General features: G+C 40.4%; 1 protein-coding gene across 1 annotated transcript in view; it reads left to right on the forward strand.

Annotated features, from left to right (window-relative positions):
• The first annotated feature begins 899 nt into the window (after positions 1-899).
• samd10b (sterile alpha motif domain containing 10b) overlaps positions 900-22,835 on the forward strand; it is an 86,753-nt gene continuing 64,817 nt past the window's right edge. The window contains exon 1 of the mRNA XM_089124439.1: positions 900-1,100. Coding sequence (XP_088980565.1) covers positions 1,088-1,100 — 13 coding nt within the window. The 5' untranslated portion in view covers positions 900-1,087. The remainder of the gene's footprint in view (positions 1,101-22,835) is intronic.

The raw sequence follows: 22,835 nt of genomic DNA on the forward strand, positions 1-22,835 counted from the left end.
ATCTAGAATGTGGATGGATGGATCGACGGACTGACCAGACAGACAGACAGACAGATAGATAGATAGATTGATAGATATAGATAGATAGATAGATAGATAGATAGATAGACTAAGTTACATTCACTTTTGACCCTTTAGCAGACAACCAGTTTTTTGGTTTGCGCTTCGGCTCTTCTCCTCTGATGTGGATTTTAATGGACAAATAAATAACATTTGGTTTGTTTTTTTATAAATGGCGGTTCCCCATAATTTTTCTGGTTCGTTGTGACAACAAACCTTCAGCTTTACACACTCTGTGTACGGAAGCGATGACACACGTGCAATTTCCCGCGAAATCCGTCCCGACAGCTTTAAAATGCCTTTAGCACAAATAGTTTTTTGGTAACGGCTGGAATTCTTTGTAGTCTTTCATTTATATATAAGCTACAGGCCTATTTCTTAGTATACCAACTAATGAAAGTGTTAATCAATTAATCACCCCCCTGCTAGTGCACGGGGCAAACGCAGTCTCATAATGGTGTGCTTTGCATAAGTCTATTTTGTCAAGAGCCCTCTCACGCGTTTGCCCATATGTTCCCCACACCCTCGTGCGCGCGCGGGTCTGATGTAGTTTAAATGACACGCGTGTTTTATTGCACTGGCTGCATGCTGTCATTCTTCATCACCACAGCCACTTGTGTAATCAGTGAATCGCTCGCAGTGTGTGAGTGTGTCCAGCACTAAGGTGAGAAGCAGAGGGAGGGGTTTAAACTTGCCCGATGCGCTGGGAGCTGAATGACTGTCATCTCTCTCTCTCTCTCTCTCTCTCTCTCTCTCTCTCTCTCTCTCTCTCTCTCTCTCTCTCTCTCTCTCTCTCTCTCTCTCTCTCTCTCTCTCTCTCTCTCTCTCTCTCTCTCTCTCTCTCTCTCTCTCTCGGGTTTATATGTGGATTTCTCCTGCTCCACAGCAGATCTTTGCGCTCGGACTGGAGGTGTCGCACAGGAGCCCCGGCTCTCTCTCTCTCTTCTACCGGACAGGACACCCGTGAGTTTGAGCATGGCAGACTCCTACTAAAGCCATCACGGAGAGATACGCTTATATACCGACTATGGCTGTGGACGGTAAGCTCGCTGGTTTTTATTTACTACGTTCAGTAAACCACTTAAATTATTTATTTTATTCATACTGCAGCCACATGCTACCATGGTCCTTTTATTTACAGGGTCGCGTTACGCATACAGACAATATTTATGACTTTAAACGTTGACTGAATTATTCTAGACTACAGGACTGAGGACTAATATTTTGGTGTAGGCTACTATAGCCTAATACCTACTATACTATGAATTAACTCTTTACATTACACTGTTTACACAACATAGTGCTTTTTACTAATGTCCTAGCATACTAAAGTATAGGACTAAAACTGTAAAGGCTAAATCCCTAATAACATAATATTTTAACACATTGGATTTCGTCATCAGTATTTAAATGAAGAGTTGTTAAAACTTTTTAAATTTTACTTTTTTTTTATTTACTGTAGTCAAGTAGCTATTTATGATTACACTTTATTTTAAAGTGTCCATGTTACAGTGTAATTATACTTTGACATTCTATATACTTTAATAATAAATAATACATGTAGCATACTTACTATAGGGTTAGGATTAGGGTTTGGTTTAGGGTTACTTGCATGCAATTATGTACTACAATAACTACATGTAATGTGTAAAAAGCCATATTTACTATAGTAAATGCTTGTACTACAGAGTATTATACTTTTTTGGTGCACCCTGTGATGCTGTTAATATTTTTTTCTGAATGCCATTTGCAAGTTTAGGTCAGAAAATTAATAATTCGTGCAGGTGTTTTTTAAATGTTTATTTTCCAGATGGATTTGTGCCCACATGTTGACAATGACATTGTGCTCAAATCGCTGAAGGGAATGTCAGATAGAGTTCATGGGTTCACAGCTGGACATAAACATAAAGTCTACTTGACAACTTGCGTGATAAATGAAAATATTCACACACATACTCTCGAGGGCATTCGTGAGAAATATATGATTTCCCTTGGCCCCAGGCAATTGTTCATAATCAAAGCTATATCTGCAGCGCTCAGCGTGGTGCTGAAACGGACAGCAAAGCCATGCCTCACTTTAACCTGCACTTCTTCGTATTAAATGTCCTTTTCCTAATTCCCTCTCCTACCACACGTGTGATTCAGTAACATAAAAGTACAGTTTGTGCCCAAAATAGGATGTTCTGTACATAGAAACCAATTGCATAATCATAAAGCCCCCCTCAAGGAAAGTTAAATCATTGTTTATTCAAACCGTTTTTTTTATCCAATTAAAAGCTCGTTTTAATCCGTGTTGTATTCTGTGCGCAGAATATTATTTAAGAACGTTTTTCTACGACACCCTAAGTAAAGTCTGATATGTGTGTGAGTACACAAGCGGTTTATATAGAGGCCGCTTATATTTGCATTAGATAACTGAATTACACTTGAGAGAACTGATTGCTTGCTTTAATATCTTCTATTGCACAGATATTGGCGTATCATTCTCCTGGTACAGTACAGTTATTACTTGGCGAGGTTTCATTTCATACAGGCTGTAATAAAAACGTTTCCAGAATAGCAGTGGTTTCTGATTCACATAAAGCATGTTTGTGTCACTGCTCATATAAAGCTTCATTAGATCTGGAGAGGCACAGATGTTGGGTTAACCCCCTCTCGCCCTGTTTCACACACCCTACAGCTCTCAACCAATCCCAGCATGCAGCGGGAGGACTGGGCTGATTTCCTGCTACCTAAGGGAGCACCAATGCATTAAGTGCATGGACAAATGCGTGTCACTCATTCATGCATACAGATGGATTAGAAATGCTAGACCTACAAGCCTCACTCACGGTTTCTAACCGCACACGCAAGTGTAAAAAAAAATTGCAATGGAGAGCGTGAAAGAGCAGAGGCGATAAAAAGAGAGTAATTTCTGGTTCTGTTTCGCTCGGATTGACATGCAGGGGTTGTAGGGAGTGTGTATTTTGTCTCGATGTGTGTGTTTCCATGCTTGACCAGTCTGTCTACATCATTGACTGTTTTAATCTTTCGGTCTATTCTTTTACGTCTAATCGCTGAGATATGAGCAGCTTTTCCATCGCATGTCATCTTAGTTTTCACTTGGTCCGTCAGTTTATAAAGCTTGTAAAAACTCTTATAATGGAAGTCTGTGGGGAGATGCAGTCTGGAGGATTTAAAGGGCAGACATTTGAAGCTGGTGTGGCATAATCCTTATTTTAATTCTGACATACACAGTGTGTGTTATTTAAGCTATAAAGTTGTTTATCCCTTACATTATGCCAATTTGACCCGCAACACAAAATTTAAGACGCTAAAACGGACAGAATGCTCCTGTTTTTCTTATAATATATGATATAGTCGTGATGTTGCTCATCATAGTTTGGCACAGGCATAAAAGCCAACCAATCAGGTTGTGAACATACCCCTATGTCTTTAGGTTTGGGATCTTTATGTTCAGTGTTAAAATGCCAATGTGAATGCTAAGCGGACCAAGACTAAATGTTTTTTTTTGGTCCGGACCAAATGAACCAAGCGAACTGAACTATAGACCATTTCGCGAGATGTAAACAACACTGGTCCAGAAGCACTTCCTGTTTCAGTTTTTTAACACTATATACAGTAAACGCTGGGATAAAGTACAACCAACAGAACTTATACAACTGAATCAAAAAGTTAAACAAACATCTTTAAGATATTTTCTTTACATTTGAAATTAAGAAACCATTTACAAACTGAAACAGGAAGTGCTTCTGGACCAGTGTTGTTTACATCTTGTAAAATGATCTATAAGGCTGAATCCCAATTCACCCCTTGGCCCTACCCCTTGTTTTCGAGTGTACCCCTTGGCCCTTAAAACGGAGTTACAAGGGCCAAGGGGTTGAAATATTCCCCTACGAAATGGAACAACCCTTCATGAACCCGATACGTCATCAGTCGTCGGCGATGGCTTTGCCGTTACAGAGTTTGTACAGGATTTCTCCATGACAACTGACAATCAGCGCAGCTGCTCTTAACTTTGAAAACATTATGGGCCAATCCCAATTCTACCCCTTAACCCTTCCCTTTCCCCTAGCCCTACCCCTTCGCCTTCCCCTTGACCCTTGAAACAGAGTGGCAATGCGTAGGGGTGAAAATATTCCCCTAAGAAATGGGACACCACTACGCCTCCGTTAAACGTCATTATAAGTCGTCGCTAGCGCCTACGTCACAGGAGATGCGCCGATGTTTATCACAACTTCCAAGATCCCGTCGACAGCTGCAGTTATCTCAGTTGCGTGGGTTACAGCTATTTTCTTGCATCTTGTGAAGTTCGCAGGAAACAACGGAGACGACGAAAATATGTTGCGGGACTATCGTTAGCAAACTACAGTCATTTTAGCGATTTTTTTTTTTTTTACAAACGTTTCTGTGAAGAAACTGACCTTAAATATGAACACAATATTGAGCGTAACATAAAGCAAATCATTATTTGTCGTTACAATACTTATTAAAGCCACAAATACTTAAATTTATGGGTCTCCTTTGTCGCTTGGGCAGCCAGCCCTGGGTTAGCAGTGACACTTCTCATACCCCTTCGTTTGAAGTGTGCACCCGAAAAATCTTCGTTTGAAGGGCTATCTGGCCCTTCACCCTAGCCCTCCCCCTCCAACCAAAAGAGAATTGGGACAGCCCTACCCCTTCACGTGGATGCGCAAAACGGAGGGGAAGGGGAAAGTGAAGGGGTAAGGGGTAGAATTGGGATTGGCCCTAAGTGTGAACACACCCTTACTAAGGCCCCGTTCACATTACTGCGTTTTTGTATAAAAACTGAGAATTAAAACAAATATGATCTCCGTCCACACCAGCGTTTTATCTGTGCATTAGAATTGATCTGCGTCCACATTAAAGCGACTGAAAATGGGGATCACGTGACCATTCACCAACACTGGGCATGCGCATGCCGGTGTAAACAGGAAACTGGTCATGTGATGGGTGGCTGACGAATCAGGGAAGGACACGTCATGACCGATGACACCCAATCATAGAGCCGAGCGTGAGCTTCTGTATCATCGTTTCTAAATTCCTCCAGAGAATGTCTAATTGAAGAGAATTGGCACTGGCTGGTTACTTCCGGGTTCTGGAATGGCTGCAGTAACACGTCTCTGTCCATGCGGGGGCGCTCGCGGTCGAGTGCAGAATGAATGGGAGTCAATGGGGTTTCACCCCCAGAAATGCATTTTCTCAGGATGTAATTTTTTGTCACGTAATTTGAAAGTTGCATTCAAAAGGGAGGGCTAAGAAAACACACTCAGCTGAAAATTGCATTTTTAAGTTCACTTATCTGTTCTAAAAATCCGTAAAAAAATGTGATGACGTCACACAATAGCAGAATGCTAGCGTGTTCCGGCCAACAACAGCCTAACCTGTAAGAAATCAAAAGGACATAAGTACTCGTTCATTCGACTTTTGTCCTATAATCTATATTGAACTTGCGGAATCAACAATAAAATCTATTTTGATTTAACGACAAGCAGGTGAAAGAGACACATTTAGCCGTTTAGCCCCATAGACTCCCATTCATTCTGCACTCGCCCGCGATCACCTCCAGTGGAATTCTAATGGAACTGCAACCAAGATGATACACAACGGGGCTAATAGGAAGTGCCAAGGCTCTCCGTTAGACGTCTGTTGTTGTGTGGCAGTGCTCCACATTGCCACCTAGCTGCCTGGAGTGTATAGTACATTGAATTTCACACACTTTTGCGTCATCATGCGGATTTCCCACCCAAAACGCTCGTCTAAACGCAGAATAAAAAGTGATAACGCAACGGCACTTTTGCGTTTTCTCTTCAGAATCGTTTCCGTGTAAACATAGCCTCAATTTACTGGTATTTATACACCATTATTGTCTTAACCAATTTCGCACTTGAGATTTTGACATGACTAGAATTTGCCCATTGTCAGCAGTGTAACATCTGTGGTTTATCCATGTGGGCCATAAATAGATATTTCAATAATTTTACAACGTAAATTACACTCATCGTGAAAACGTGAATTTAAGAAGTTGTGCTCATCTTTAAAAACGTATAAAAGTAACTAGATGAGAAAGCTTGGGGTGTGAGTGTGTGCAGTGTATGTTGCAGAACAAAACGTCAAAGTATCAGGTTATATTCACCATAGACCTTATTTTACTCATAAATTGAAAAAGCCCATTATAAACCCCAATAGGAAAATCTCAAAGGAACCAGCGGCCGAATTAGACTTCCAGGTTTTGACGTCATCCCTGCACCACTTTATTGCCTTGCTCCACAAACTTTACTTGGAAGTGAAATACACAATTTTAACTTAAAAAAAAAGGTCAAAATGTTTGTCTGTGGTAATTGACAGGATGTCACAGATGCTGTAATTAGTAATGAAACATTCCTTCAACAATGGTCCCAAATCTGTTCTATAAGAGCTTTTATCCTAAAGCCTCTTGATCTTGTTTGTACTCGCAGTGCATTGTAGGTCAGATTAAACGAATCTCACCCGGACCACATGACCGAAGTTACGTCCCTGTGAACCGATTCTCACATGAGCGCATGAATAAAAGAAGAAAAGGAGGTGAAATGAAAGGAAGCTACTGTTTTCTTTAGCCACATAAACATGGTCTTTATTAGCCGCTTCTCACATGTGGGTTAAGGAGGGGCTCTTAACAGCTATTTGTTGTCCTGCCCAAAAGTTGCCTTTGGAGAGCTTTTGAAATGTGATCCTGGCTCAAATGGTGTGGATTTGTGTGTGTGTGTTTAGGCCAGCATCCTTTTGTCCACGCAGGCATTATCTCCACCTTAAACCATCCATCCATCCCTTTATCCCCTCTATTCTATTGTGTCATATATTTCAAGCAGGCAAAGGATTTTGCTAAAATGGTTTTTGTGTGTGTCTATATAGAATCTTTGATCTGTGTGTGTTTATGCTGCTGTATGTACAGTATGTTGGGGTTTTAATTCTCGTTCCGTTGGCCTGTTGTTGGTCTTAATACCCTCTTACTGTGTCATCAAGGTTCACACAGTATCTACGCTGACATCAGGGGAAGAGAAAGTAGAAAAACGATTTGCCTGCTTTTTTTGTTGTTGCAGTGATCCATTTAAAAGATCTTAAATGAAAAGACGTCACTGTCAGTGCATTAGCATACTGTTTGTATTGCATATTTGCACAGCTGTTGGGGGTTGATATTTTTGTCTCTGACTTTGATAGGATTAGACAATTCGCCATCAGGTACGTTCACACGTCAAAAATATTAAAGGAATGTGTACGGGAGTGACGGAAGTTCTGTCAGAATTTGGGATCAGAACTGGATAATTATGATTTGTTCCAATTTCGAAATGTATTTCTTGAAATCCTATTAAAATTCCCTTTCTGGGTGGTTGCTAGGGAGTTGCTAAGCTGTTGCTTACTGGTCTAGGATAAAGTAGGCTTCCAAGTCTTTTACAGTATTTCCGGTGAAGGTGTAAGGATGCTTCCACCGATCGTAGAGTCCAATGCAATACCGATAATTTATATTGAATTTTATACTCCATGGTTATACTAAAGAAACGTTAGTCACAAAAACAGATAAAACAGACACCCATTGTTGTGTTTATGCTTCTTTTTAAAATTATATTAAATTATATTTTAGGTACTAATATGTACATTTTAGGTGTTAATATGTACATTTAGGTGCTATTATGTACATTTTAGGTGCTAATGTGTAAATTTTAGGTGCTATTATGTACATTTTGGTGCTAAAATGTGCATTTTAGGTGCTAATGTGTACATTGTAGTTGCTATTATTTACATTTTAGGTGCTAAAATGTACCATTAAGGTACCACATGCACCCTTTAGGTACAAAAGTGTACCTTTTGAAAAGGTACAGCCCCAGTGACAGCTTTGGACCTTTTTTGAGATTTGTAGTGATCTTATTAAAGGATTGCTAAAATCACACAGTCTGTAGCAGGCATAAATGTATAGATCCTAGAAATCACATGCTTCATCCATATGCTGCCTTATTATGGATCAGTGCTACTCTTCTGAGATTCCCTATGAATAATAGTGGGATTGAGGGGGGTGGGGAAGAAAAGCGAGGGGGAGGTGTCTAATAAACATTCATTCGTCAATCCCCCCGGACCTTAATCAGATTGATCAAGCGTTAAAACCCGGGAGGGATCAATTTGGCTTAAATCAACAAGCATCTTTAAGAAAATGGACAGAGAGAAAGAAGGAGATGGCTGAAGAATGGAGAAGAAAGGTCCATTTCATTTGCTGGGAGGACTGATGGTTGGGTCGACCCGTGAGCTATGGATAATTGCTCTCGCAGAGGGCAAAGCTTTACACACCCCCCGCCATCATCCCAAGGGTTCTCGTCTTCGTTCTCCACACCCACCCAGTGCTGCCTAATTTCTTCAGTACTGTGGTCACTCTTTTTTTTTTTGACCAGCCTGTCAGCTCCTCTTATCCCGTTGTATTAGCAAGTGCACGGGCCCGTGTCCAATATCTCTCCGTTAATTAGTGCCCCGCGAAGGAAAGAAATGCACGATTGAGAAAGATAAAGGATGAAAGAGGGTGATGTTAAAGAAAGAGATGGAGAGAGAAATGATAATAGAAACTGCTGAGAGAGTTGTGCTAATTAGAGATAATGCAGTTGGTTTGAATTTGATGGAAATTGTTGGTCTTGTGTACTAAATTCTAGTTAGTTGTCATTTTGGGGTTGGTTTTCTAGGCTTCTTATTGGTAAATACTGTATATGAAGAGTTCAGATGCAAGTGCCATTTGAAATTTTCTTCTAGAATGATCATTTTTATCAAGCTTGTATATTTAAGTTCAGTGATTTCACTTAAATGGCAATGATAATTACCTATTAATTGTTATTTAAGTGAAATTACTGAACTTAAATATAGAAGTTTGACAAAAATCATCATTAAAGAAGAAAATTTCAAATGGCATTTAGAGGCTTTTGCATCTGAACTCTTCATATAAAAAAAATGAATATTAATATATTAAAATAATCTAACTCTAATCTAAACTTCATTTGTATAGTATTAAACCCGTCCTCTGTAATTCGGAACGGGTTGGGACTGGTCCTCGTGTGTGATAGAGGTTTCTGATTGGCCAATGGCCTCGCTGAAGGCTCTAGGAAGAGATGATGCAGCTCCTGGTGGCAAAAAGCAATTACACTTTTTGATTGCACTGATTTTTTACATCTGTATTATCAGTCTCATCCAGCTCTACTCCAGGGTGCTCTTCTCATCTCTGTGTCTGTGTGTGATGAACTGCTCTCCACATCCCACCCTGCCCCTCAAAATATCACCCATGGGCCATGTCTGTGACTCCGACTCGGTCTCTGTCCCTTTCTTGCTCATCAGTGCTCTTTCTGACCCTTGTTCACTGCTTGGCCATTAACACAAACACTTCCTTCATCTGGGAGAGCTGTAGATGTGGACATTATAAAATTATGTGGCGAATTAGGTTTACCACACAGTTTATTAGATTTGAGAAGATGGTTGTTGTTAGCATATTACAGTTATGATACCAGATAATAGCACCATACTTTAGTTACTGTAACATGTATACCACAATAGAGATCAGAAAACCTTGTTCTTGTTTCCTCTAAAGGAATTTGATTCTTTATTTGAGGGCTTGTGAAAAATAAGTACACTTAATTGTACTTCAAATCTTAGTATTTTTTTATTTTATTTAAAAAGTAGTTGCAGATAATGTTAATAAAATAAAAATACCACTTAAGTGCACTTAAAGAGAGTACACTTTAATGACATTTAAATACACTTTTTAAAAGAGCACTTTGTAGTATTGTCAAATTAAAAAGTAATACAGTTTAGATCATGTTTTAATAATTGTATGCTGTGATTTAAAGTACACTTATTTTGATATAATGACTAACATATTGATTCTAATATGACTGTAGTGTGTTATTCAATTTTACATTTTAGGTTAAAATATTTTAAATGTTTAAAATATTTTTTTGTGCAGATGGATGTTAAAAGTTCTTTACGGATGCCAATAAAGAAGAGTGTATATAGGGACTTTCTGATGCATGTTGCATACACATTTGTCTGTGTATTTCCCAAAGTTTGCAAATGCCAGGAATAATATGCAAAGTGGATCACAGACTTGATGTCCTTGATTAAGATGCTTAACTCCAGGTTATTCCAGAGAGACCCTCCCTCTTTTAATGAAGATGATTAGAATGGAAGTGTCAGCTAATTGACATTAATTAGTAGTTAATTTAAAATAAAAGATTTGCAATATCAACAATGGGGCCTGCAACATTGTCATTGGTGCCCTTATTAGGGGCCACATGAGTTGTTTTGCAGAGGTCCTGGCAGATGTTGAGTTCATCTTTGCACTTGAATGTTAAGCAATGGACTTGAGGTAATAGGTTATAAATTTGTGTTGTTTTGGTTCATTTAGGGATGCTCAGTATTTTTCTGATTTCAACAAAAAACAATTAATTTAGATGTTACAATTTTTTCCGTGTCTTTTATAAAATAATGACATAAATCAACAATAAATTATTGGATTATAGGAGATTATAAGTTCAACTGACAAAATGTTCAAGGGAAATACACATGGAAATTAATTAAAGTATACCACTTTTAAAGGGGTCATGAACTGGCAAATTAAATTTGATTATATTGTTGTCTGAGGTCAACTTATGACGTTCACTTGGTTTTTGCATTCAAAACCATCAAAATGAATAAGTAATAGGCTATTTTGTACGCTAGTTTTGAGCCTAGCTGAAAAATGCTTGGTTTTATGGGCGTCTCGCACTGAAGACTTGGAAGTAAACGCCCACTGCTGTGAGTGGATAACAGTTTTGCATATTATAATGAGTTTCAACTCACCCGTCGATGCTCGTGGGGGAAATTGTTTTGAAAACGTCCAATGTTGTAAAATGGCGACCGGAATGATTCGCCCATACATGTTCGACCCAGAGTCCGTGTGTTGCGCCATTCCTGTCAGATCCAATATAGACGGCACAGCACCGTTCTTTACTCTTAATCGGTCTGCAAATCCAGTCTTGTTTACAAAACAATCCTCAGTGAAATGAAGCGAACAGACGGACGATGTTTTACCTCATTAAAAATAAAGTTTATCCATGCAGTCCTGTTGGAATCCAGAGGAAGCAAATGCAGCGACTGTCTTCTTCCACAGTCAGGCACTGCACAAGATTCTGTATCGCTCGGTAGCTCGATCCGGTTTGTCATCACGAGGTAGGCATCTATGTTATTTAGCTATGCGTGTAATGCGCGAATCGGTGGGCGGGGCTAAACCGGCCGTGTTGAAGTAGGCGTTGATCTTCTTCTGCGTGGGTGGTGTTTTATCCTCTTTGACGTCATAGTTCCCCACTTTGAAAAACGAGTCGTTTGCTGAGCCTGGTGTCAATAAAAGCTTTTATTGGACTAACAAGGACGTTTTCAGTTCCGAAACTTACAGGATATTCTTATAATATGATGACCTCTTAGATGTCAAAAGCTCAAGGAAAATTTGATTTCTCAGTTTATCACCCCTTTAACTAGTTTTTCGGTGTGGCTGATTTATCGCTCATTCCCTCATTTTAATATTGGTTGAAATGTCTGCCTATGTAAACAATAAGGTTGAATCTTTCCAGTCTGTCTTACTCTCTCTCTCTTGAGTCTGAGGTGTGTTTAAATCAGATGGACTACTTGTCTCGTTTCATGTTTTCCTTATTTAAACTCCCATAATCAATAGCTAGGCATCGGTTATGTTTCCTAGAGGTCATGCGTTATCTCTGAGACTCTATTCTCTGCGCTGTGACACATTGGTTTTCTCTCCTGCTCGAGTGAGTGTGTGTGTTCGTGAGGTCCTAGTGGATCACTGACCTTTTAACATGCCTGTTCTCATAATCTATTCTGAAAGAGTCCAGACCATCTTTTCTGTGATAAGAAAGGAGTTGATGTATACTGGCATGAGGATGTGTGTGTGTGTGTGAGAGAGAAAGTGAGGGAGTCAGGCGATCTCAGAGTTAAACAGTCCTCTTGGTTTTTGAATCCAAGCTGAAGCTTCAAAGTCACCCTCAGGATTTGGCCTCAGGATTCGCTGGCTCAAGGCGGTATTGAATCATTCCCCTCTGGAGCAAAAATAAAGACTGTTAAAAATTAAGTACATTAAAGACATCAGCCAATGCTCCTTCCGAGTTAGCAAACGCTGATAGATTGAACCCTGCATGTGAACCATTGCATCTTACATTTACAGTCAGAATCTGTCTGTCATTTGTGAAATATGATGTGGAAATATGTACTATTGAGGTGTCTTCCTTTAGAAATGTGAGTGGAAAATCAAATTACATGCTGGAAATGTGTCGGGTGCTATTTGACATTTTGAGATGTCTGTTTATATACAGTATAATTCAATTTGACAGACGCTATGAAAATTACCTTGAGAATTAAATAGTGTTTTGTGTTGAGTATTTAAATCTTTTGGTATAGAAAATGTTTCAGAAATACTATTTGACTATTTTTAAAAGCGAATCAACCATCTCCATTTAACATACAGCAGAAGTGGTGTTTAGTTTCTGAATGATTCAATGTCTCACTCAGAAAGACTTGCACTTGTTTGTTCATGAATTAATTTCTTGAGTAAATGTTTTGATGACTCACTTACTGTTTAAAGACAATCACTTTGTTATTCCTGAGTAGCGTGTTTGAACGAATCGGTTGAGTGAATGATTAAAATGCCTCACTCATCATCACCCTAATGAATCAATGTGTTTGAACATGCAGATTGATTCAATGAGTCACTAATAAAGACACTGGCTGCATCCAAATCGCATACGTTCAAATTCACAGTTCTCATAACAGGAGTAGGCAAAAATGACCCGGATGACCTACTTTTTCTGGTGGGTTTTATGTGTGTATACGATGAACACTTTACTATCCCATGAGGCCACGGGAAAAGATTTATGAATGACAGTGATGTGACATAACTGATGCTGGCAGATCACATGATAATGAAAACATGGCGAATGTAAACGTCTGGATTACATTCATTCTACACACATTCATTAGCGAGCGTGACGTAATCGCTTATTCAAAATAAGTAGCTACCTACTCAAGTGAGTATGCGATTTCGGACCCAGCCAATCGTTTGCTTGGTTAGAAATTCGCAGAAATTTCTCATGCTCAAAGTCTAGTGTAATTTCTGCTTAAGCTGTAGAGTCTGTAAACCGTTAGGGTACCTTTGAGAGTGAGAAATTTTAGAAACTCCGAGCAGTGTGTTAAATGAACACTGAAGCTAACGAGCTTCTTATAAGAAAGGTCTTAAATTTTAGATGACACTTTGACTTAGTCATATCTAAATGTTTTCTAATCTAATTCGCGTACATATTATTTTTTATTATTCTATCTTTTTGGAGTTGCTTGTTCACGTGACAATTCGCATCACATTCGTGGCAGAATAACGTCTAACGTCAAGACAATCCTCATATATATCAATTCCCCATGCAAAGACGAAGAGAAAATGGAGTAGATTGTGTCTGTAGGATGTATTGTTCAGATTTTTTTAAGTTTTCATTTTCCGCAGCCAAAAAACAAGCACGGACACAAAAAAAATGATTCAAAAATCACATATGGGACAATAATTTGCGTGGGGAGCATCACAATTCCTCTTTTAGACACCTTAAAGCTACACTGTGTGATTTTTTTTTTTACCCCCATCTAGCGGTGAAAAGGTATATGACCATCCAGTGAATATTAGTTTCTGTTCCTCTCAATTCCGATTTCGTTTTAACTCCTACGGTGGCCAATGTAGTCCAAGATTAACATGGCTTCCAGTTCAACCTCGTCCATGAGTGTTAACTCAAACGTAAACGCGAAAGGCGAAGCTTGAATTAACGGGTATGTCCCTCTTCGGCTAATGTACTTTCAAGATGGAGGGTCAACATGGCGACCAACATTAGAAACCCTTACCCGTATGTATTTTCAATGGCATATTATACACTCACGAGAATACTTTATTACTTGAATAAAGTAAATATACATTTATGAGCGCATATATTTTTGATATATGAAGTGTTTTTAGCTAAGAATAAACTAAAAGAGTTACACAGTGTAGCTTTAAGGATTACAAAAAAATAGGTTAAAAAAAAACATTTCGGGGGCAGGTGAACCTCCTCTTCCTACCAGACTATTGTGTCCGTGTGAAGCCCCCGTTCACACCGCCAGCGATTTTGTCAATGCATGTCGCCAGCGACAGAGATTCATGTCGCTAGTGGGAGTTCCCACTATGGGTTGCCTATAAACGTCATTAGCAAATCACCCTCCTATTGAATCATTTCTCTTGTCGCTAAAAACAAACATTTTGGAGGGAAAGGACTTAATATAAATGGAATCAGTGCATTAATTGTATCAGCTTTCCAGGTGGCCTGGTGCATCCTGAATCCTTAAAGTTACATTTTTACTTTAAAATAAAATCTCAATAAATAAATAAACTGTCTGCACACTTAATCCTTAAAGCAAAATTTAATCACCAAGCTTTCGGTCAAAAGACCATCCTCAGGGCATTGAAATCCTTTTTTGACCGAAAGCTTGGTGATTAAATTTGCTTTAAGGATTCAAGTGTGCGGAGAGTTTTTTTTTTTTTTTAGATTTCTAGTCTTGTGTGTCTGGCACCTTGTTTATCGTGAGTGCGGTGAAACTCCTTCAATACATTAAAATGAAGAAAAAAAAATGAAAATGATTGACTTTATCAGTTGCAAGCCATTAACAGGGGTTACTTTAAAATGGCAATTATTGGGCTGGGTTTAAAAAGAAAAAAAAAAAATGTAAGGGCATTTGACAGTGTGACAAAGAGAGACAACCACCTCTCTCCTCAACCGGCAGCAGTGTGCAGCATCCACTTGGATGATGCCAGAAATGAATTAAACTGTCTAAAATTAATGAAACTGTCTAAAATGAATTACATTTCGGCAGTGTAAAATGTGTGGTCTGTCTGGGATAGCGAGCATCTATGCTACAGTTAAACAACTCTGTTAAACAACGTTTTTATTTTGCAATGGTGTAATAAGCTTTGAATTGGATCAAATGAGCACTAATACAGATAGAGTTAAGTTTTAAGAGTTAAAGTTCCTTGTTCCTTGTTCCAAGTTCTGGTCCAAGGTCCTTCTACAAAAATGACATAAGATTATTCAAAGGGGTCATATAATGGTACATGCACTTTTATAAGTTGTTTGTACTGAAATGTGTGTTGGCAGACTAGTACCTGTACACAACCATCATTTAATGATACAAATCCATCCAGTGTTTTTGTTTTAATCTCCTTATGTTTTTCCCAGTGTCAAATCGAGCCACGATTGTTGATTGACAGCAGCGTTTTAACACATCCCCGCCCTGAACGAGCTGTCAGCATAGTCCGCCATTGTTCATATGGAGCAGAATGGCGTCTAACCGATTGTGTTGTTCTGTTCTTGGGTGTAATAACGAACACAGTCATTTTGATGTTCCTAAATTTACTTCCTATTTATTACATTTGCCAGTTGAAACTTAGATTTTTGCCTTTTGGCAGACAGACGGAAACAGTGTTGAAGAGACGGTTTCAGAAGATTCAATAGAAACTGTGAATGCATAGTGCAGTAGCTTTTACTCTCTTCTCTGTTCTGTGTCTAAACGGCCAGTCTGGACAGCACACAATGCAGCCGGGTAATTGGCATAGCTGTCAGGGAGAGTCTGATAACATGGCAATTAAAGCAAGAGAATACAGTGAATGGAGAGTGTAAAACAGCAATCAGAAACAGGGAGAGAGAGAAATTACATTTGGTTCCTTTGAGGAGTTAGGTGAGTTCATAAAGATATAACCTTTCTACTCTCTACGAGACTGTCTGCGAGGATGAGACGTTAGAGAGAGAGAGAAATGTTCTCTGTGGAGAGTAATTGCTAAGGCAATTACTATTGGTCATTGTTGGATTTGAACAAACCACTAACTCGTCCCGTTTGGACATGAAGGATATTGCCAATCTTTTTATTGTATTTGAAGGGATAGTTCACCTCAAATTGAAAAGTTGGTCATCATTTACTCACCGTAATGTTGTTCTAAACCTCTATGACGTTCTTTCTATTGAGTAACAGAAAAGAACATACTTTGAAGAATTTTCGTAACCAAAAAAATTGGAGCCCATTGACTTCCATTGTAGACAAAAACAAAAAGGCTGTCTAGCGTGCTTATTGGCTACCCTGTGACAACTACAGCAGCCTACCAATAAGCCCGGCGTGACGTCACGTCCAATGAAGGGCGCATGCACTCTCATCGCATCTTCACAGTGACGCGAGCACGTGAAGTCCTTCCAGGGGCATGAAGAAGGAAAAGACGGTTGAGTCCCGGTGCAGCCAGACCGCCGTCGAAATCTCTCACCCTGTCAGTACCCTTAGAAATAGGTTACTGCAGTGGTCTATTCAGGAGCAAGAGAGCCAGTAATGCTACCCACTCGCCTGCACACAACCACGGTTCCTACGGCGACCCAGAGAAATCTCAAGGGTATAACGTCTGGTAATCCGGCTCACGCCGTTGGTGTCCTGAGTGTAGAGAATGTGCCCACATCTCAGTGTTCACCCCTACACACAAGCATGATAACCCGTGTCTCTCACACTCACAGAGCCTACTCTCATAAAGCTGGCAAATGCCGCTCGTGTGTTAGATGTAGGAAATATGCAAAAAATTCTGTGCTCACGCCTACTCTCTGCCCACTCCGTCACACAGCCATAACAACCTCATATCGGTCAGGTTATGAATGTAAGGCTACGTTCACACTGTAGGGCTTAATTCTCAATTCCGATTTTTTGAAAAAATTCGATTTTTTTGCAAGGCCGTTCACATTTCCAATTAAATGCGACCTTTTGTGATCTCCTGTGTGAACGTGAAATGACCCAGAAGTGACCCGCATGCGCAGAAAAGTAATCAACGGTCAACGACGTCACTTGTTGTTTGGGTTGTTTGCGGAATAGTTCTTTTTTTCCATATGTTGCGAGCTTTTGTTTTATTATTATTATTGCCACAGCCCATATACAAACACAGACAATAATTATTTTATCGACGGGCAAAGTTTGCACATAAATGAACGAGAATGAACGTGTTCACAGTAATGTTCATCAGGCAGTAATACAGTATGTTTATTTTGGGCGAACGTGAATTGTCACGTTCGTCCAAAATATGAACGCGTTCATGCACCATTGTTCATTGAACGCGTTCAGGTACAACACTGGGGAAGAGACTCGTCGACTCGGCCCATAACAGTGCAGAAACGCGTTGGAGTTAGCGTGTATTGGCTAGCTACTGCGTGCAATGATGTGCGGGTCGGATATACTATGTGACCTGGCCGTTCAGATTGAAGTCGCATTTCAAAAGATCGGATACATATCGGATTTGAACCACATACCCAAGTGGCCTGGGTCGCATTTGAAAAGATCGGATCTGTGTCGTTCAGACTGTCATGAAAAAATCAGATACAGGTCGCATAGGGGCAACAAAATCGGAATTAGGTCGTTTCAGCCTGCAGTGTGAACGTAGCCTAAGTTACGTGTCCGCTCACGAGCGCTCACGCTTACTAATAAACCCCAGGCACTGCTTGCGCATTACAAAGTTATCACAAAACATTCCCCATTCAAAGCAGTTGGGACGACACGTGTGAAACAGCCAGCCATCGCTGTCAGCAAGCCGCCGTATTCCAGCACCGAGGCCGTACGCCACGCCCATACTGTACCTCCGGTTTAGTTTTTTGCAGCGATCGGAACCCTGAGGCTATTCTACCCCTGGCCCGCTCTCGAACGCTCACGCTTAGTAATAAACAATTCGCTGCTCGCGCATCAGTCTGGTTATCCGGCTCACGCCGATGGTGTTGTATGTGTAGAAAAAGTTCCCACGGTCAAGAGTGCTCACTCTAACTAGCACACGCCGCTCACGCGTAACAGAGTTATCACAAAACATTATCCATCCAAAGGGATCGGGACGTCACATGTGAATGTAAATCACGTGCACACTCAAGAGCGCTCACCCTTACTGCCAAACACTTTGCCTTGGGGGCCGCTCACGCGTCTCAGAGTTGTCACAAAACGAAGCAATCGGGGCGTTACAAATTAATTTAAGTCCCATTCCCGTTCACGTACGTTCACGCTTACTAATAAACACTTCGCCCAAGACGCTGCTCGCACATCACAAAGTGATCACAAAACGCTCCCTTGTCACGGTTCATGGATTCACTGTCTCGCCCTCGCGCTGTGAGTATGGTATGTGTGTGTGTATTGGTAGGCGTGGCCCGTGATTGCGGCTGATGAGCAGGTCAGTGTCAGCTGTTTCTCATCACGGCACACTATTTATTGTCTGTGAATTTGTCCTGTCTTTGTCAGATCGTTTGTTGAGGCTCTGGGCTAACTTGTGTCTCCTTCCAGTCACTTCTTGTCCATTTCCTGGATCACCTGTTCCTGCCTGGATTCCTGAGTCTGCCCCTACGTTCCAGTGCTTTGCCCGCACTTCATCTGTTACTTCTCGTTGGATTATACTGAGACGGATCGCTGGTTCGGCTTCTGACTTCTCTCTTCTTGTGAATCATATGAGACGGATTATTGCCTCGTCTATTACATCTATTAAATCTATTACATCTCACTTTGTGAATAAATTGTTGTTCATTGCACTTGAATCCTATCGTTCTTCCTGACCCATGCTGACATCCCCATTCTTAACAAATGGGACGTAACATATGAAACAGCCTGCGCGCATGATACGCCCATACCTCTGGTTCAGTTTCTCGAGCCCATGCAGTGCATCAATCAGAACCCGGAGGACATTCTGCCTCTAGCTACACGTATAAAGCGTGGAAAGCGATCCACACTTAAAGTCTATGTGGCGGCCGTTGCAGTGTTCGCAGAGTCGACGCACGGCCGATCACTAGGAAGGAACGAGCTTGTCCTTAGAGCGCCAGGAGGATGAATCTCCCGCGCCCCCCATCAATTCCTATGTGGGATCTTTCTTTGGTCCTCGAGGCCCTGAAAGCATATCTCTTTGAACCGTTACATTCCATGGATCTAAAGTAACCACTCAAACTGTTTTTCTGACTGCTCTATCATCAGTCAAACGTGTGGGGGACCTACACGCGCTGTCTGTCAGCGCTGCGTGTCTTGAGTTCGGACCGAATGACTCTAAAGTCATCCTCAAACCTAGACATGGCTATGCCCCTAAAGTGATTGGCGCTCCATTCAGAGTGCAGGTAATTTCTCTATCGGCTCTGCCAGCATCCGATAGCGAGAGCTATGTTAATCTCCGCTGAGGGCTTACATTACGCGCTCCGTCCCTTTCAGGTACTCGGAGCAGCTTTTCGTTTCATTTGGTGGGTGCACCAAAATGCAGACACCAGATGGATAGTGGCTTATGTGTCAAAAGGTCTGCAATGCCCTTTGGGCGTCAGGGCTCATTCCACAAGGGGCATGGCCTCATTGTGGGCATGGTCCAGCGGAGTTTCAAATCATGACATGTGTGGCGGCAGGCTGGGCCTCCCCGTCCACCTTTGTTAGGTTCTATAACCTGGAAGTTCCCGCTCTGCAGCCTAAACTTCTGTCAGAATAAGAGAGATGTACATTCTGTCCAGATCTGATCGTGCGCAGGCGACTCTCACACAACTTTGCTCTCCTGGTTGCGCTGCACTATATTGGGTTAATATGCTATATGCTTATACCAGGGTTCACCAATCTCGGTCCTGGAGGGCCACTGTCCCTGCAGAGTTTAGCTCCAACCCTGATCAAACACGCCTACCTGTGAGTTTCTACTGATCCTGAAGACCTTGATTAGCTTGCTCAGGTGTGTTTGATCAGGGTTGGAGCTAAACTCTGCAGGGACAGTGGCCCTCCAGGACAGAGGATGGTGAACCCAGGCTTATACAGATCGGCGCCGCCGCTCTGTATTCCCTATGAGTTCTTATATACTTGTTCGCATTGCTGGCCGCCTTATTCCCCGCTTATCTGAGATCCCCTGGATTCCTTGAGACTCATGAAGTGGATGCTTGGCGCACACAGCGTTGACAAAGGGTTCCCATGGCGTAAGCTAACTTACGCAATACGAGAGAACCTCTTGTACGAAAAAGTATCGGATACCTAACGTAACCTCGATTCTCTCTAAAAGAGGGAACAAGTATTGCGTAACCTGCCGTGTTTGTGCCACAAGCGACTTTCGCTTCAGTTGATGAAAACCAGGGAGACTGCCTCCGAGCGCCGCTTAAATACACTAAGCCATGCCCATTCTGGCGGGCTAAGACGCAATTAAGGCGCAAGCACCCTTCATTTGACGTGCCGTCACGCTGGAATCGCCGCCATAAAAACAACACAATGAAGGAGAGAGAGAGATGAGTAAGGGAAAGAGTTGGGTCTTGTAGTTTAAAGGATGTGGGTGAGATAATTTGTGGAGATATTCAGTACCTGTGACTGACCCCTGCTTGCTAAAACAGTCATTACAGACAGACTACACACACACACACACACACACAAACAGAGAGAGAGAGAGAGGGGGGGGGGGTGACAGCTAAAATATGTTGGAATAAGTTTCTCCCACTGTAAAGAGAGAGAGAGTTAAAGTGATTTGCGTACGGCTCCTCCTGTGAGGATCTGAACTGAGGCCTGTTCACACCTAGACATTTGATCAGTAAGAAGATTGCTGTTCAGTAAACACACACACACACACACACACACACACACACACGGCTGAGATGTCCCACGGTTTGTAGAAGAGTGTGTGTGTTCGGCTGTAGATGTTGTTCATTACTTTCCCTCTCTGTCTTGAGTTCTGTTTGTCCTTTTATTATTCTCTCTCTCTCTGGTGTCCAGAGATGAGTCTCTCCTCTTCTTTGTGTTATCTTTCATTTCTTCCTTCTGTTCCTTCCTTCCTTCCTTCCTTCCTTCCTTCCTTCCTTCCTTCCTTCCTTCCTTCCTTCCTTCCTTACTTCCTTCCTTCCTTCCTTCCTTCCTTCCTTCCTTCTTTTCTTTCTTAATTTTGTATTGTTCCATCATTTTTTCTTTATTTTTATTTAACAATTGATTACCCCTTTGTTTCTTTGTTTTGTTCCTTCCTCACCTCTTATATTTCATTTCCTTCATATGTTTATTCTTTCCTTTCTTGCTTATGTTCTCTTCCATCATTCATTTGTTTGTTGTTTGTTTCTTTCGTTCTTCAGTTATATCTTTCATTAATTTTTTTGTTTGTGTGTTTTCTTTCTTTCTTTCTTTCTTTCTTTCTTTCTTTCTTTCTTTCTTTCTTTCTTTCTTTCTTTCTTTCTTTCTTTCTTTCTTTCTTTCTTTCTTTTCCTTCATTTCAGTCCTTTCTTTTCTTCATTTTGTTTTTTGCATTCTTCATTCTTCCATTCCTTTTTTCATTTGTTCATTTTTTTATTTGTTCATTCTTGCTTTCTTCATTCTGTTCCTTTCTTTCTTTCTTTCTTTCTTTCTTTCTTTCTTTCTTTCTTTCTTTCTTTCTTTCTTTCTTTCTTTCTTTCTTTCTTTCTTTTCTTTCTTTCTTTCTTTCTTTCTTTCTTTCTTTCTTTCTTTCTTTTCTTTCTTTCTTTTCTTTCTTTCTTTCTTTCTTTCTTTCTTTCTTTCTTTCTTTCTTTCTTTCTTTCTTTCTTTCTTTCTTTCTTTCTTTCTTTCTTTTACATCATTCATTTTGTTTGTACTTCCCATCCTTCATTTTTTTCTTTCTTTTCTTCCTTCTTTATTTTTTCATTCCTTCATATCCTTTCGTTCATTTGTTCATTCCTTCTTTCACCTTTCTCTTCTGTTCATTAATTTGTTAGTTCTTCCCACCCTTTCTTTTCTCTCCTTTTCCTTCATCTCTTCCATCCATCCCTCCTTTTGTTCCTTCATCTCATTTATTCATTTGTTTGTTTGTTTCGTTGTTGGAGTTCATCAATCACACTTTTCTTTCTTCCTTCTGTTCCTTCCTCCCTTTCTTTATTTGGTACTTTCTTTTCTCCATTTGTTCGGGCCTTCCTTACTTCCACCCTTCTCCTCCCCTGTTTACTTATTTTTTTCCTCCCACATTCTTTAGTCCATTTGTTCCTCTCTTCCCTCTGTCTATTCATTTGTTTCTTTCATTCCTTCCTTACTTTTTTCTTTTTCATTCAGTTGTTCTTTCCTCCATTCATCATTCTATAATGAAATGACTTTCCTCAGACTTAAATATAATAAATATTCTTTTACAGTGCTCCATTGCGGCCTACAAATGACAAATACTGTCACTATGCCAGCACTGCAATAAGAAAGGGCTTTAGAGATTTTTATTCATATCTGATTTTATTCATATCTCGGTTTTCCTAGAGAGTGTATTTTAGCTAAACTCATCTGTCGCGCGACTGATCAGTCTAACAGACATGATTTTAGTCATAATATAACTTAATTTTGACAATTCAAGAGAAGCACCCAGTCAGTGTCCCTTTATCTTTAGAAATCACCCAGAGTTACAATGTCACACTGAAGTAATAAGTTGACTGTGAAAGAGAAATTACAGCATTAAACACATTCAATTGGTTACACATGTTCGCATGTTAACTTTGACAGCTACATACGTACATAATTCATAAATGGATAAATAATGTATCCATTCAAAACCAAAAACACTGTTTATAATTGGTACTTTCACATTACAGTTGACCTTTATGAAGTTTTTTTTTAGTTTTCACCAACAGATGCACACTTCCCAAGTCAATACTGTCGATACAGTATCGAATGCGGCCAGTGTTGAGCACAGTGGAGCGTAGAGTACAGCATTGATC

Source organism: Pimephales promelas, chromosome 20 (genome assembly GCF_988280905.1).
Source record: "Pimephales promelas chromosome 20, fPimPro1.hap1.1, whole genome shotgun sequence".
Taxonomy (NCBI): domain Eukaryota; kingdom Metazoa; phylum Chordata; class Actinopteri; order Cypriniformes; family Leuciscidae; genus Pimephales; species Pimephales promelas.